The 15,080-nt window shown below is 40.5% G+C and overlaps 1 protein-coding gene across 19 annotated transcripts in view; it reads right to left on the bottom strand.

Annotated features, from left to right (window-relative positions):
- The window catches only part of kif1b (kinesin family member 1B), a 57,254-nt gene that overhangs the window by 16,643 nt on the left and 25,531 nt on the right, over nt 1–15,080 (bottom strand). For 6 of the 19 annotated variants that reach the window (XM_077543010.1, XM_077543081.1, XM_077543000.1 and 3 more), the window contains 14 exons: nt 14,624–14,665; nt 13,511–13,582; nt 12,411–12,622; nt 11,653–11,732; nt 11,427–11,502; nt 11,148–11,201; nt 10,320–10,382; nt 10,050–10,129; nt 9,406–9,512; nt 9,111–9,194; nt 8,800–8,980; nt 8,649–8,721; nt 1,971–2,076; nt 763–911 (listed from right to left, as the gene is read on the bottom strand). In XM_077543010.1, coding sequence (XP_077399136.1) covers nt 763–911; nt 1,971–2,076; nt 8,649–8,721; nt 8,800–8,980; nt 9,111–9,194; nt 9,406–9,512; nt 10,050–10,129; nt 10,320–10,382; nt 11,148–11,201; nt 11,427–11,502; nt 11,653–11,732; nt 12,411–12,622; nt 13,511–13,582; nt 14,624–14,665 — 1,379 coding nt within the window. Of the gene's footprint in view, nt 1–762; nt 912–1,970; nt 2,077–3,143; nt 6,431–8,648; nt 8,722–8,799; nt 8,981–9,110; nt 9,195–9,405; nt 9,513–10,049; nt 10,130–10,319; nt 10,383–11,147; nt 11,202–11,426; nt 11,503–11,652; nt 11,733–12,410; nt 12,623–13,510; nt 13,583–14,623; nt 14,666–15,080 lie in introns of those variants that run through there. The other 13 variants (XM_077543098.1, XM_077543045.1, XM_077543153.1 and 10 more) reach the window with 8 other exon arrangements.

Consider the following 15,080-nt stretch of genomic DNA (forward strand, 5'->3'; position numbering starts at 1 on the left):
CTGGAAGATGGAGGGTGGTAAACATAGATCAGAAAAGTGTGTGCTGAAAAGTGAAATGGGTTTTGTGACAGGTGCTACACCAGGAGCTACTTTCTTCTAAGGAAATAACAGGAGTTTGTAGACCTACAAACTCATTATTTCCTTTTGTGTTGAAAGCAATTGTCGCTGTCATACTGATACTGCATTAATTATGTGTGTGTGTGTGTGTGTGAGAAGGTGAAACTGCTGTGTGATCGCACAACTCAGACATAGCAAGCTCTGTTTGAAAGGGCTAAGTGAATAAATCCCAGCCATACTGTTACATCATGAAGGAAGTGTCTTCCTCTCAGGTTTGGGGAAATATACTCAATTGAAAAATGTATTTGTGGCACACACAAGCTACTTTATATCCACTATCAATCATTTAGCACCTTGAAAAGAACAAGTGTACCACTCATGCTGGATGGCTGATGAGAAAGTCGCAATTTCTCAATTATGGATGATTTAAAGCGATGGTCCCGAACCACCAGTCCGTAGACTACTGGGCCACACAAACCGCCCCACCACACTTCAGCTCGACAGAAGGTTGGAGGACCGGAAACTGGTTCATGGCAGAAAAACGGTTGGGGACCACTGAATTAATAGATTCACTTGAAACATACAGTGGATCTTGTATACTGTACTGCATTTGGCATACCGTTGACACTGAAATGTTCATTTAAATCTTCGAATCATTTTTAAGAGGAGGATAATGTAAACTTGAAGTCAAATCATTTTTCTTACTTTCTTCTTTAGTTCCACACTGATGGCATTGGCCTCCTTCAGGTAGACGGCATTCCCCCACAATTGGTCGCGAAGCGATGTGAATTGGTGGAATCGCCACTTTCTGAAGGCCCACTGAGCCAGGTTGAACTCGTGCTGAGTCCACGGCACTGTGGGACGTCAGGAGACAATGCATTCATTAACATGGCTGCCAGAAGTCCAAAGAACACGTCTGGTGGAACGTTGTTATTCAATTGCCATGTCCCACGAGAAGCGATTGTGTCAAGAAAATGGATATTTATATATATAATATCTTAGTAATGCAGTCAGGGATCTGTCTATCCATCCTGCCATACATTTTCTAAACCGCTTGTCCTCATTCAGGTCACAGGAGTGCTGGAGCCTCATCTAGCTGTCTTTGGTTGAGAGGCAGGCAACACCTTGGACTGGTTTGAAGTTAAACAGGGTACATATACTAGTGTAGATAAACAAAACATCACATTCACACTCTAGGAACAACTTAGTTGTCAATTAACCCATCATGCACGTTTTTGGAATATGAAAGGCCAGTGTGCCTGGATTAATGCCCAATGCCATTAATCCATTATGAAAATGCAAAAAAAAAAAAAAAAAAAACTTTACCTAATGAAACAATAGTTGACTGAATACAAAAACTTGAAAGATAAAATGTGCTACCTAGTCTACTCTACTTATACATTTAAATAGCACAGGCACATAAATATATATAAAAGTTACAGCTCATTTGACGTAGATACTATTCCAAGTGAATTCAGTGATGACGTAGAATTTGCAAGTCCTGCTGGGATGTAAAGTTTTTTGTTTTTTTAATTAGTCATTAACTGCCTTTGACAATCATGCTTGTCAATTACATTTTTTTTAAAACGGGGCTGGATGAGGGAGAGTCTGATTACGCTCCACTGTAAATGTCAAATTTAAAAATAACTTTACTGATGCCTAACCACCAGTAGATGACATCATTGCCCCACTTTTTTCTTTTTTTTTAACCATAGATTATAAAAGAACGGGACAAGGCAGAAAGGAGAGAGTTTATGCTACCAATTGTCAGATTTGGTTTATATATAATTATTGAACATAATATCGTGTGGATATTGAACATTTTGAAATGTTCTAAAATGGATGGCACTGAATGTGTATTTAAATGGAACAAGAAAAACACCCACTTAGGAATCAATGGTCTGAATACAAACCTTCCTCTTCCTCCTCCTCCTCTAGCTCTTCCTCATCGGGCGTTTCGGCAACCAGAGAACGAGTTTCAACCTGTTTCTGAAGTTCTTGTAGCTTGCTCTCATATACCTGGACACATCACCAGTAGTTCTTATATAGCAGTCGCCACTACAGCTACATGCTGTATTGGCATTTACTAATAGCTTTACAAAACAATTGCATATTGGGGAAACAATGTCTGAAGGAAAAGATGTGAGGTTCTGTAGCAGCACAAGTCTACTGTAATCCAATGAGGGGCGCCATCATCATCATCGTCATCATGAGAGCCGCACCGCCTCCTGTCCTGGTGACCTCATCGTCTTTGTTCAGTGTCTTGAGGGAAGACAATGCAGCCTTTTCATTTGTTTTTGACCTCCGCCCTGCTGACATCCTACCAACAAATTACAAATTCTAGCACAGTCCAACATTTACGGAGCACCTCATTTGCCAAAGAAGCAGCCAATGAATCTCTGCCTTGATATAACATCAGGTGGTTGATGCATTTTACATCATTAAAAACAATAATGCTCGCGAGGATTATTTACGACGCGATTGTGTCTTCTGTGACACATTATTAATATATTAGGGGAAACTATGTTTATCTTAAGAGTTTGGCATGGTAAGCCTAATAACTCAAGACAGTTTAAGGATTACTAAATAAAAGGAAGAAGGAGAGGTGTTCAAAAAGAGATTCAAAATAGAACAGCCATCCATCCATTTTCTGTATTGCTTATAGGGTCAGTTTAACAATTAAAGCATTTGGAGTTGATCACATTTTGTTGCAACTAATAATTGGTATTACACTGGCTGACTTAAAGTTGGGGTAACGCTTAGCAGTAGCTACAATCTCTGATGGTTGAATGGGACAACCGAACATTGCAGCCGATTACTTCAACTCTACTCCCACACATTCCTGAATTTCATTTTCAAGAACTGCAGCTTTTGTCATTTTTTGGCCTCTGTGCGGAAGATTTTCTCTTGCTGACCATACTGTACGATATAGCCTATGATGATGAGCCGGCGTCATACGTTGCATAGCCTGTTAATTCATGAGTGCCTATGACAAGAATCTACCACTATTGTGGCATTACAAATGAAAGGTTGGGAGCCAATTCCATGCTTTTTGGCAAAATTGCACTTATAAGAAATGAATGTGCTTGGAGTGTATCAATTTATTACAGTAATAAACCGACTGACATCACAAGATGTCAATACAGTATACTGTTTCAAACCCTGTGAACAACATGGTTCCAATAATACATTGTCACAAAATACTTGAACACAGTTTTGTGCATGATCACCATGAGGCACTTCGATTATGCAAATTCAAACAGCAGATGTACACAAAGACGCTTTGAAATAACACTTAACACATACATACATACATGTACAGTATATTTCAAAAGAACAGAACACTGTACATTGGATTTAGGGCGCACTCACACTAGGGCTATATCTTCCGTACCGTACTGAGGCCTGATTGGCCCTCCGGCTCGCACTCACATTACTCTAACCAAACCGCGTCCGGGCCCAGTTGCCTCCGAAATAAAGAAGAATATGTCATCATGGGAGACTGCACTTCATCATCAGACCAACGTGAGCCCTTTGCTGCTGCCATCTCTTTGCTACTCGCTGCGGCTGTGCACATGTGCGGCCAACCGTACCGTTTTCTGGCCCACCTCTCCCAATCATGCTAAACTGGGGATCCAAACCGTACTCCGGCGCGGATCGATTGTGCTTACACTACCGGACTTTAGCAGCAAGCGTGCTTGGGCACGGTACAATCGCCCTAGTGTGAGTGCGCCCTTAAGTCTACTGTACTTTCCAGCTTACCTGGTTGCCATGTGCACCAATGCAAACATTAAAAAAGGCGATCTCTAATTACACATTTATGGGCTATTTATGTTGATGTACTGTATGTAAAAGATAGTCGGCGCAGGGCAGGCAGACTACAAGTGTTTCATAAGCCATATTATATCATTCAGTTTTCATTACAGCATAGGTAAGGAAACGTAAAAACATTTCATGGTTAATTTTTCCCATTATGCAGAGTGTGTTTCCCATTTTTCATTATGGATATTAAGGCCATACAGTATTAAAGAAAATAATTAAAAGTTCTGGCTTTAGGCATAAAGGCATTCATAGGCAGTCTTGCTGCTAATAAAATAGGCACTAGTTAAAAAAGTGGCGTCGCTTTCATAAAGTAACTGAAGGTTGTTTATAGGCTGTGTCATTTGAACCATCAACATCTGGTCAATATTGTCTTCTCGCCAACATTGTAAGGCAGGTGTCTGGGAACTACTAATTTAAATCAAGCAGCATACTAGAACTATATCTACGTAAGATAACAGCTATAAAACACAATTGACTGTAAATGAAACATGAAAAGGAAAAGGCCACGTTTCTAAATTCTACTTTCATTGAACACTTTTTATAGGCAGCCTCACCTCTTAATAGTGCATTAAGCTATTCCATTATCAATGTTAAAACATTAAATATGCATCATGTGTTCAAATTGAGGTTCCGCTTGCATCCAATCATAACATTCAGTTATATGATTGATGGGAAGAAAACCATTTTGTTTCCAAAATGTGTGTACTACGGCAACAATTAGACACATCTGTGTTCATATTGAGTTGGCTAAAATAAAATAAAAAAGCAACAAGTAAAATGCAAATATGTAAACACTGAAAATCAACCAAGATACATTTGGCAAATCAAAAGACGATTGATGAATTGTCTCACAGGCTGAAAAATGAACAGCGAGCATGGCATGGGTATTGTGGTCAAACAGCATGATATACTATAATATATCAATCATACAATTTCATTTACATAGACTTTTGGATCAACCAACAACAGTCTTTTTTTATGCTCATTGTGATCTGTAATGTTTTTGCCTGCTAAAAAGATTTCAGTTCAACTTCTAAACCGCTGTCTCTCTGCTGGCTTTCAAATTGGGGGCAGACATTTGCCTGCGGATCCGTGGAGGTGCCTGAAAGTTGATCGGTTGGTTAGCATGGTCAGGCTGATGGTACTGCTGATAGCTATTGAAACCTCCATCGATATACATTGTGCTATTATAGTGGCACGGCTGTTGGAGGTGGGGCTGGGGGTATGAGGGCTGGTTCTGATAGTGGCGGGGCTGGTAGAAGGCCTGCGTGTGCCTGCGGTTGGCTTCAGGCTGCTGCAGGTGCTCCGTAGAACCTGAGGCCCGCTGGCGGAGGTTAAAAGAGTTGCTGCGGCCTCGTTCATAGGCTTGTTGATGATAGCTGTTCCTATGGTTATGTCTCTGACCCTGGTTTATTCCGTGCTCAAAATTTTTGTTACGGCGCTGGACTGATGGACTTGGCAATGGGGGAGTGACTTCTATGACGGATGCAGCTATCTTTTCCTGAGACTGTAAATCAGTACCCTGGCTTTCAGCATCTTCTTCCTCAACAGCTTCTTTTGGCACTTTGAGCTCGATGACCTTCTCATCTGTAATAATAATATGAGTGCCAGGGCTCCACGAGTTGCGGTGTTTGGGGTTACTTTTGAAGGGGAAACGTAGTTTGCGATCTTCTGGGGGTATAAATCTGTGGGGCCCCGTATGCCGGCGGAGCTGCTTGGTGATCTCTTGCTGCTGGAGGCTTTTAAGGCGTAGCTGCTCTTGACGTATCCAACGTGCATGGTCTCGTTTTAGGGTCGAGTCATCTCCTGTGCTTAGGCCTGCTTGGGACTCCCCATTCTCCGCGTCAGATGTTTCAGGCACAGGCGGTTGGGGGCTCGGTGTACTCACTGTGCTAGGAAGCGGGTCAGAACTGGGAGGTCTCTCTTGACCCTCGGGGGTGATGAGGGGAAGGACTTTTTCCATTTTCACCATCTTGTTCCTGAGAGCACGGATCTCCTCATCTTTCATGTTGTTCTGTTTCTTGACCTCGTGCAAGATGTCCTCCAGCTTATCAATGTGCACCTTCAGCTCATCCATGACAACCCCACCTGCTCGAGACCCATTGGTGATGACATCCTCAATACGCTCATCGCCAACCCCCACAGTGTCCCAAACATCCCGAGCCACCGCCCTCCATGAGTCCCGCTCATTGGGGTCCTTCTTGCTGTAGCTCGCGCAAAGCTCCTTCATCTTCACAATGGCCAGCGCTTCGATTTCCTGACGTGTGTGGCGGAAATCGTTGAGCGCTACCTCATAGCAGATTTCTTTGACTGCCTGGATCTTCAAGTCCGAGATGGTTACCCACTTGGAGTCCTTGGTGATGCGGCGCCGCTGAGGGATCTGGTACATTTTTACGGGCTCTCTTCGCTTACCGCTGCTGGGTAATCCACACTTTTTCACTATGGTTTGTAGTTTGCTGGGGGGCAGCTTTTCCCTCAAGGACGTGATCAGTCTCCAGCTCTCCTCGCAAGACCTCTTATCTGAGTCATCCCCACTATCAGAGTCGCCATCCTTGAGAGAACAACACAGGAAACAAACCAAATGGTCCCCCCCCCCCAAAAAAGGAGAAATTACAATGGGAAATCAAAGAAAGGATGAAGGATGCTTTTTAAATAAAGATGAATACAAATGTATGAATATGCAACATGGGAGTACTTTAACTAGGGTCATTTTCATTATCACATTTTAGGTGGAAATAATGCAGCTGAACAAAATTATCGTAATATTTTGCATACATCATATTACCAGATGTATGGCAACGTGCACCATATCATTCCCAGTGTACAATGAAATTATATTTACAATAAAACAGGTAAACAGTGGCTTCCATTGACTCTCTTGTATTTTTCAAATTTCTTTAAATTCTCTGGTGAAAAGATGGATAATTTGAAATGGAAAAAATGAATTTGAATAATCAATTGATGTGATAGCAAGTTTTAACAATACTGCTCCCATGATTGCATATTGATATTAAAAGTAAAAATTGATTATGCCTGTTAAGATGAGCAAAGAAATCTGGACAGAAGCTGCCGATTGAAGCTGATTTGTATGGTTTTGTCAAATTCCTCTTCATAATTGAAAAGTTGTGTCCCACACATGTTACTTCTGGCAAGCATGCATGCACGTTCTTGGATTTGGAAGCTCTCCCCATTCAGTCCACAGGGTTTGGGTGTCTTTAGTATTAGCTGATTAATAAAAGAGCGTGTTCTTGCAGCTGATCAGAAAGCCAGAAGAGAGGACAGGCTGTGGTGAAGGTAGGTGTTAATCCACTACAAGAAAGGTTAGTTGGAAAATGAATGCAGTTTCTCATTTTGGTAGACAAAAACATTACAGATCACAACCAGTAAGTGTAGTTTTGTGTCGTGTTTTATGTCTTGTTGATTATAGAGTCTGTGAACAACTAAACCACACTTAATATAAATGTTCTGCTGCCGGGAGTTTGGACCTTAACACCTGCTGCTCTGAGATGATGCTGTAAGGTTTGACGATTCACTAATTCAGCTGTGAACAGTGATAACGTTGTTCGTGAGGTGCGCCCTCACTGGCGTCACATTCACAAAGTTGGGCAAAGAAGTCAATGAGAAACCACATTGTCACTGCCAAAAACTACTGCTAGAGTTTTTGCAATCACAATGCAGTGTACATGTCAGCAACTGCATTGAAGAGATGAGAATCAAGAAGCAAGAAATCTAGACTAGTCAAAGCAAAATTACAGCCACCAAATGGTCAACTAGTTTAACAGCGAATCTTGCAACTGAGTCCACAGCCAGCAGTGAATGAGTGAAGAATACATGCAATTAACATGAACCATGCAAAAGCAGCCTCTGTTCATAGAAATATGCTTGGAATTCTTCTGACAATGACCTTTTTTTTTCCTTCTAAATCAAAATACTTGACTGGGGATGGACATGATTATTTAATTAACTTATTGTTAAAAATTTGTGGAATTGATAAATGACAGTGATAAGTGTTGAATGGTTTCTTGACACAATTGAGGCAAAATGGATTTTCCACCTTCGCTACAACCAGCAGAGGTGTTGAACTAGTTTGGTGTCTGAAAGAAGGAGAACATAACTTAAAACTATAGAACGTTAAGCGTCATCCACATAGATATTTCCGCTCTGGCTAAAGTCCAGGCAGCATTATACTGCTCACTGAAACATTCACATTGAAACATGGCCAAATATAACAAAGAAATAACAATTAATGAACCCTTCATTAATCAATCAACACAATTTGGTAATGCCCATCCCTACTTAGTACCTGCTGTTTTGCAAGATTCAAAGGCACTACCAGAACATAGAAGAGAAGTGACAAAGGGGTTTGGGAAAAAGGAGAAAGCTTCACAATCTAATTCAGTCCTTCAAATTGCTAGAGAAAATCAATTGAAAGCTTATCTGCTTCAAAACTATTTTTCCATGCAAGAAAAATAGACATGCACTGGTGCACACACATAGCTCAGCGTAAGAATTAGTACATGGCAAAAATTAAATGGGCCACTGGAAATTGACTCCAAACAACTCAAAACTTGTATAAAAATGACACGTTTTCTGTGTGAGTCAGAAAACTGCCTTTAGCTGTGACAACTAGCACACAGACAGCCTCCTACACACTATGGTTCAACCCACTCAGCACTCACTTGCTGCAACTCTATACCAACAAGCCAATTGTAATAAATAAATAAACCTCAGTTGTAAGTTTGTAGGAACATCAGCTGCTTTGAACTCACCAGTCTCTGCTGCTCAAGAAGTTGGTCTGCTTCTTCCTTCTCTTTTTTGTATAGGATTTCCATTTCAGTGAGCCTACCCAAAAAGATTGTCAGCTTTGAAAAATGCATTACGTAGTACCTTCCATGGTTTAAAATCGGTTTAAAGCATCACCTTTTCTCCATCTCCTGTTTCATGTCAATGCCCTGTTTCTCCAGCAGCTCTCTCTGAGCAAAGGTCCAATCCACTGGCTCCACAGGGGTTTCGGCCGTTGGCGTTTTCTCCCTTTCCGCCCTGGCTTGCTCTGGGTGATTGAAGCGGAACACGTGGTTCTTTCCCATAATGATACGGTTTCCTGAAAGAGTTCAGGTGGGGTGGGGGGTGGGGGGTGGAGCAGGGAAAACAGTGTTAATTGCTTGATTTAGTTCTTCTGTTGTTTATTTGGGTTGTTTTGAATGAGACTGGCCCATTTCAATTGAGCATACCTGAACGCAGCTGGATAGAGTCTTCAACACGCTTTCCATTTACATAAGTCTCAGATCCCTCACAGGGCACAAGCATGACGATAACTTCAGCAGAAACACACAAGCAATTATTAGGAAATCAATCTATATTTTCTGTGACAAAAGTTCATATGTATACATCCGTTAGCCATAGCCATAGACAATATAGTGCTGATTTGCATCTGCTTTTAGATCGGACTATAAAATAGGAAGGGATTTTCATTGAGTAAAACTTTATTCAACTAAACAAACACAATTTAATAGCATGGTGGTTTACCTTCTCCATGGGCATTCTTCTCACTGCGGAAAATACAGTGCTCCTCCTTGATATGAGCACCACTTAAGACGATATCCTGCCGTCTTTCAGCATCAGCCTGTCCCACCCTGCAACCATTACAGAGGCCAGTTTTATTCACTTGCATTGCGCAGACAGGCATTTATGTATAAAGTTAGCTTCAACCATTAAATGGGATCTATTGACATATGTTTATTAGTATTCCTATATTTCAAATAATCTGTGTGTATCTTTTTGTTGCCAATAATAATTTCACATTTACTTAACGGATGATCCAAAGGAATAAGAGGAAGTGCATCAATTCAGGAAAAATAATTATATAATTTCCTTCACCCATAACACAGCTTTTATTGTAACAAGAATACTGCAGTTATAGTGCAGAAAGACATAGAACAATTTAAAATCCATTAAGAGGTATTAGAGAGGAGGAGAAAGTGCTCTAACCTGGTTAGTTAGAAAGAGGAAATATGAAATGGGCAACAACGTGTTACACACCTTTTACGGAATAGCAAAAATAGTGGGCTGTATGCATGTACGATGGCCGTCCTTTATTATAGACTTGAGACCTATTCCAAACGTTTACATTTTCTTCAGCATTTCAAGGTGACTCATGAAGTTTAATTTACCTTGTAATTCCATCTTTGATGTAGTAGAGAAGACACTCAGACATGAGAGGATCCTCGTTCAGATTAACCAAGTGAGGAGTCTACAGGAGAAACATGACAGGGAGACAGTTAACTATGACAGTATAAAAACACCAACATCGGGTACATTAGGTGGGCGAGTTCTCAATCAAACATTGCTTATAAATAACTACTCCAAACACATTTCCTGACTGTTTGACTGATTCGTGCTAGCGCTACCACAACACAGTTCTCTGTAAAACAATAACCAACCTTCTTTGGGGAGAATACCCCATTAAAGTCTGTATAGAGATCACAAGGCTTCTCATTGAAATGCTAACCAATGGAGCAGCAGTGAATGAGAGAGAAAAAAGAAAGAAAGAATGAATGTGGAAAAAAACGTGAAAACAAAAAAAACTCAGTTAACTGCACAGGATGACTAACTCTGAATTTTGTGCTCAAGTAGAAAAAGCAGGTAAGAGTAATGTCAGCACAAGGGCTTTTCCACTATACTGTTCTGGTGCAACTCTATTTTATTTGCCTCGATTTGAGGTGGCCAGTTTTCCACTTCAAAATAGCTCTGCAGGAAACTGGAAAACTCTAGCCAGACTGACCACGTCAAGTACAAAAGAGTAAAACTGCCATGTGTGGCCACTGGCTACAGTAAGGAGAAACATTTTGAGAAAAGACTTGGGGAAAAATAGTGGAGACTGCACAGAATAATACTGCAGTATCCAGAGCGAAGGCACAGCAGTGGGGTAAGCTAATACTGTGTGAAGATCAAATGTTTCAAGTGGGCCGAATGGTATCTATGCAGCATGAGTGGAACCCCAGCTGACCAGGCACGTCCTAGTACCCAGATTTAGTCAATGGAAAAGCCTTCATAGCTTGTAGAGCCATGTGGACATGGGGAAAAGGGGAACATCACACTGGTCTATGTGAAACTTCAACTTCAAAGTAGCATAAGCAATTACAAAATATTTGTTTTTATTCATTCTACAATCTACAGTACACAAAAAGAGGGCATGCCAGCAATCAGCTACTCTTCTTAAGGGAATTACTCAGGAATTTCACTTTTTCTGCCAGCTTGAATGGACAAACCTTCTTGGCGGACAAACAATCAAACTGTTCTTCAAATGGACTTTCATGGCTCAGCTGAGTACACGAAGAAGGCAAATTATCAAGTGTAAAGAAAGACAAAACAATACAAAGATTAAAAAAAAACAACTAAAGATGGTGCAATGAAGGCTTTTCATAGAACACATTAACATGTGATACAAAGGAGGAAGCAAAGGTGGAAGGGAGTGAATCACAAAATTCCCGTCTGGAAACTCATTCTGCAATCAGTCTTGTACATGTATAAGAGAGTGTCTGGCCTACCTTTTTTGGGGAGAACACCCCCAAAGTGCCTCCATCTTCGCGGATTGCTACGCCCATTTCTGCAAGTAATGCCTCCCTGTAAGGAAGGCAGAGCAGGTTCTATAAATTTATCTTGTATCTACTCGAGACAACGGATGAAAAGTCATCATGTGCGTGATATGTTGAGGATTATGGCACCAAAGATTCAACAGATCTTAGCATGCTTCATTTGGTTGATTATAGTGACCTTTCCATGCGGATTGCCTCCGTCTTTCGCAGTTTCTCTTCCCAGGTTTCATTGAGCTCTGCAATGATCTTTTCGGATTCCTAAAAAAACAGAAGTCAAAGTGTGAAACGGTGAACTTGTTAATGGTCTGTTCTTGTGGATTTGCTGATCAAAGCATTAAACACCAGTTTAACTTGTACTTCCACAACTAATGTCATGTTTACAAATGGATCACAAGGGTAAACAATGAGTATGCAATCACAACCACTAAAATATACATGCCGCCTTTGACTATTATGTGCCTCACTCCAGGAGCTAAAGCGGAATTACTCAGGTGCTATTTTTGTCCACTTTCCTCCATATCTGCGGTTCAGGTTTGACGTCATTTGATGACAGACAGAGTGGGCACTTTGGTTGTCATGGCAACTGCAGCTTCTAACGGTTGGATGGTTGCACTGCTCTATCAACAGTCATATGAGCAGTATTAGATTGATGGGAGGTTACTGCTGCTTTGAAATTACATAACATGAATATTAACATCTGATTTCTGACATTGTGTAAATTTGTATTGTTGAATACATATTTAATCTTGTAATTTAATACATTATTATTATTTTCGGAAAAGTCTACCCCAAAAACAAGAGAGCTTTTTAAGTGAATGTTTAAAAATAAAAAAATATATAAAATAAAATTGAAAAAAAATAATAATCAAGCAATAAAAAACCCTCCTCTGTGACATGTCGACTTGAGTGGCATGATGTAACCCACACCAACTTTACCTTAAGTCTTTCAATAGCTTCCTCTCCACCAGGAGTGGACATGATGCGCTCCTGGATGCTGGTGGCTGACTGCAGGGCCCCCTGGCTGCACAGTGAGCCAGAGGATGGAGAGACTGTCAGGGAACCGATAGGGGCTGTGGAGAAATGGCCAGGGCGTTGGTTCTCTGAGGCTATCAAGTATCTATTCTTATTGTTGTGAATGTCTTTGAGGTCTGAGCCGACAGCAAGAGGGAAAGAGAGATCGACAACAGAGAGGAAAGTGGGCCAGGGCGGGATAGAGGGGTGATAAACCATTAACCAAATGAAAGGAATGAAATACAAAATTGTGAGAGGAGGAGGAAATGGAGACAGGGAAGGGGGGACAAAAGGAGGGAAGACCAATGTGAGACACATATTGTACCAACGGGTTCACACAAACGCACATCATAATGTCAGCTACAGAGAAGCAGTTTTCACTCCAGATATAGTGGGTTAGCTTCTTCCCTCTGCTTTGACTGTATGTAAAGTAAGTCAAAAACAACTATTTGCATCTGCCTCTGCACAACTCCTGAAAATAACTGTCTGTCATATTTGTCTGTGCGAAAACTGCTATCCCTGTATCAAAATTAGCGTGGGTGCCAGACTGATGCTGAAAGATGATTCAGAGGGCAAATGACCTTGGACGACATGCTGCCAAAGTTTAGCCTGCAGTTCATCTCACACAGACACACACACACACACACACTCAAGCTATCGCTGATCCCTCATCCATATCATGCCAGAAGCACAACAATCGGTCCAAATGTCAATATAACCAAAGAGAAAATGCACCATTTTCCTTTTTTATGTGAGGTGGATTAGAAATACTTTTGCAGCAAGGTCCACACATAAGAACGCAACTTCTTTGGAGAAATTTGGCAGTCACAAGAGCCAAATATGTCTCTTTTTTCCTTAAATTCCAATTCAAACACATTAAAAAGTAACGTTAGTACAATGAAAGGTTATGAGGAAAGAAGTGTTAGGAATACAGCATAGGGCAAACTATCAAACCAACTAGAAACTACTCACTCTAGGTTAGTGGAATCTGATCACACACTACATAGACTTTCTATTTAATGCACCTTTTGATCTGAAGCTCTGAACCTCAGTTTGACAACTGAGCAGTGGCATTTTAAAGCTTTGAGTAGTGTCACCTGCAGTGGACGATTAGTAAGAAAATAAATAAATACAAAGGAAGACAGCTGCCAAATGTGAGTTATAGAATGAAATATTATAATATATATTAATATACTGATGGAAATGGGGGACTACCCTGAAAAGGGGACACTCTTAATGATCACTTGGGAAAATGGGACTCTACAATTAGCTGATTTCATCAACACAAGCACATGATAACCTGGTAACATGCTAAATAGGGCCAGACCCAGCACAGCGAGGGAAGCCTTGCATTTCCATTCAGCTCTATCTTTTCCACATTTTCATGCAAAGCTGGTAGCAGTTTCAATTAAGGCTGGGCGATATGGCTGTATAAAACTAAGCCTTTTGGATAAAAAAAAAAGAGAAAGAAACCTGACTACATACAATCAAGGATTACAATGATTCCGATTTTTGGGAGTAGAAATTGAAGCTACAAAATAAGGCATCTTAAATTAAGTTGTCTTAAATGAATGGGGACAGCAGCTCGCATTACAGTCTCAACAAAAGAGATGGGCATAATTAAGCAATTAGTAATTATTCATTCACAATAAGTGATCTTAAATAATTCTGGTAATTGTGTGGTTTTTGTTGATTTGCCTCTTATACTAATTGTGGTCAAACGAGTACACTTTATGATTCCACCAGCTGAGGTGCTGCTTTAAAAATAACTACCGATAAAGTCATCCTTTAATCCACCAAGCCTTTTTTTTTTTTTTAAATTCCCAGCCCAAATCTATGTCTACAATTTATATTTAAAAAATGGAGGGAGGGGGAATTTCACTGGTTTTGTTTCAAGTTACGATACTATACATACAAAATATATACTTTTCATTAAACTTAATGTGAGGGATTTTTATTTTCAGTTGCTATGAGTACTGACATGGCTGACAATGCGTTGTTAAAAATACTCTACCAATGTCAATATATCGCCCAGCCCTAGTTCACTATAGAGCTTACATGGCTCAAAAAGCAATGTTATCTTAACTACTAAAGAGCAAACAGCAGAAACAGTGCATGACAACCAGACATATACAAACATTTGATTCCACTTCCTGGGCAATCATCCCCCAGAGGATCGACTGATGGGAAGCAGGAAAAGATGAAAGGGGTCAGAGTTCAGAATGGTAGAAGAGGTTTTAGACATTATTTACTGAGCAGGATGACAACGAAAACGATGACGACAACAAACGGCGACACGGGTGTGGTTGTGTAAAGTGCAGTCAGGAAAGAGCATGTTACTGTAGGCCCAGCTTGTACCTCTCAGGTAGTGGTATCAATAACTAAAGTGTCTATATTCCATTGTTTCTCACACTGAAAGTAATCTAACAGTATTTACAGTATATTTGCCGAATCTGCTGGTTGAAATTAAACAAGATTGCAAATGGAATCTGTTTGAATCCTGGCGGGACACAAAACAAAAACTGCAATTGGGTTGAAAATCCTTTTTGATAAGTTATGTTATAATTGTAAGATAGTTCAATCACTGCCTAGTTA

This window comes from Vanacampus margaritifer, chromosome 1, assembly GCF_051991255.1.
Source record: "Vanacampus margaritifer isolate UIUO_Vmar chromosome 1, RoL_Vmar_1.0, whole genome shotgun sequence".
Taxonomy (NCBI): domain Eukaryota; kingdom Metazoa; phylum Chordata; class Actinopteri; order Syngnathiformes; family Syngnathidae; genus Vanacampus; species Vanacampus margaritifer.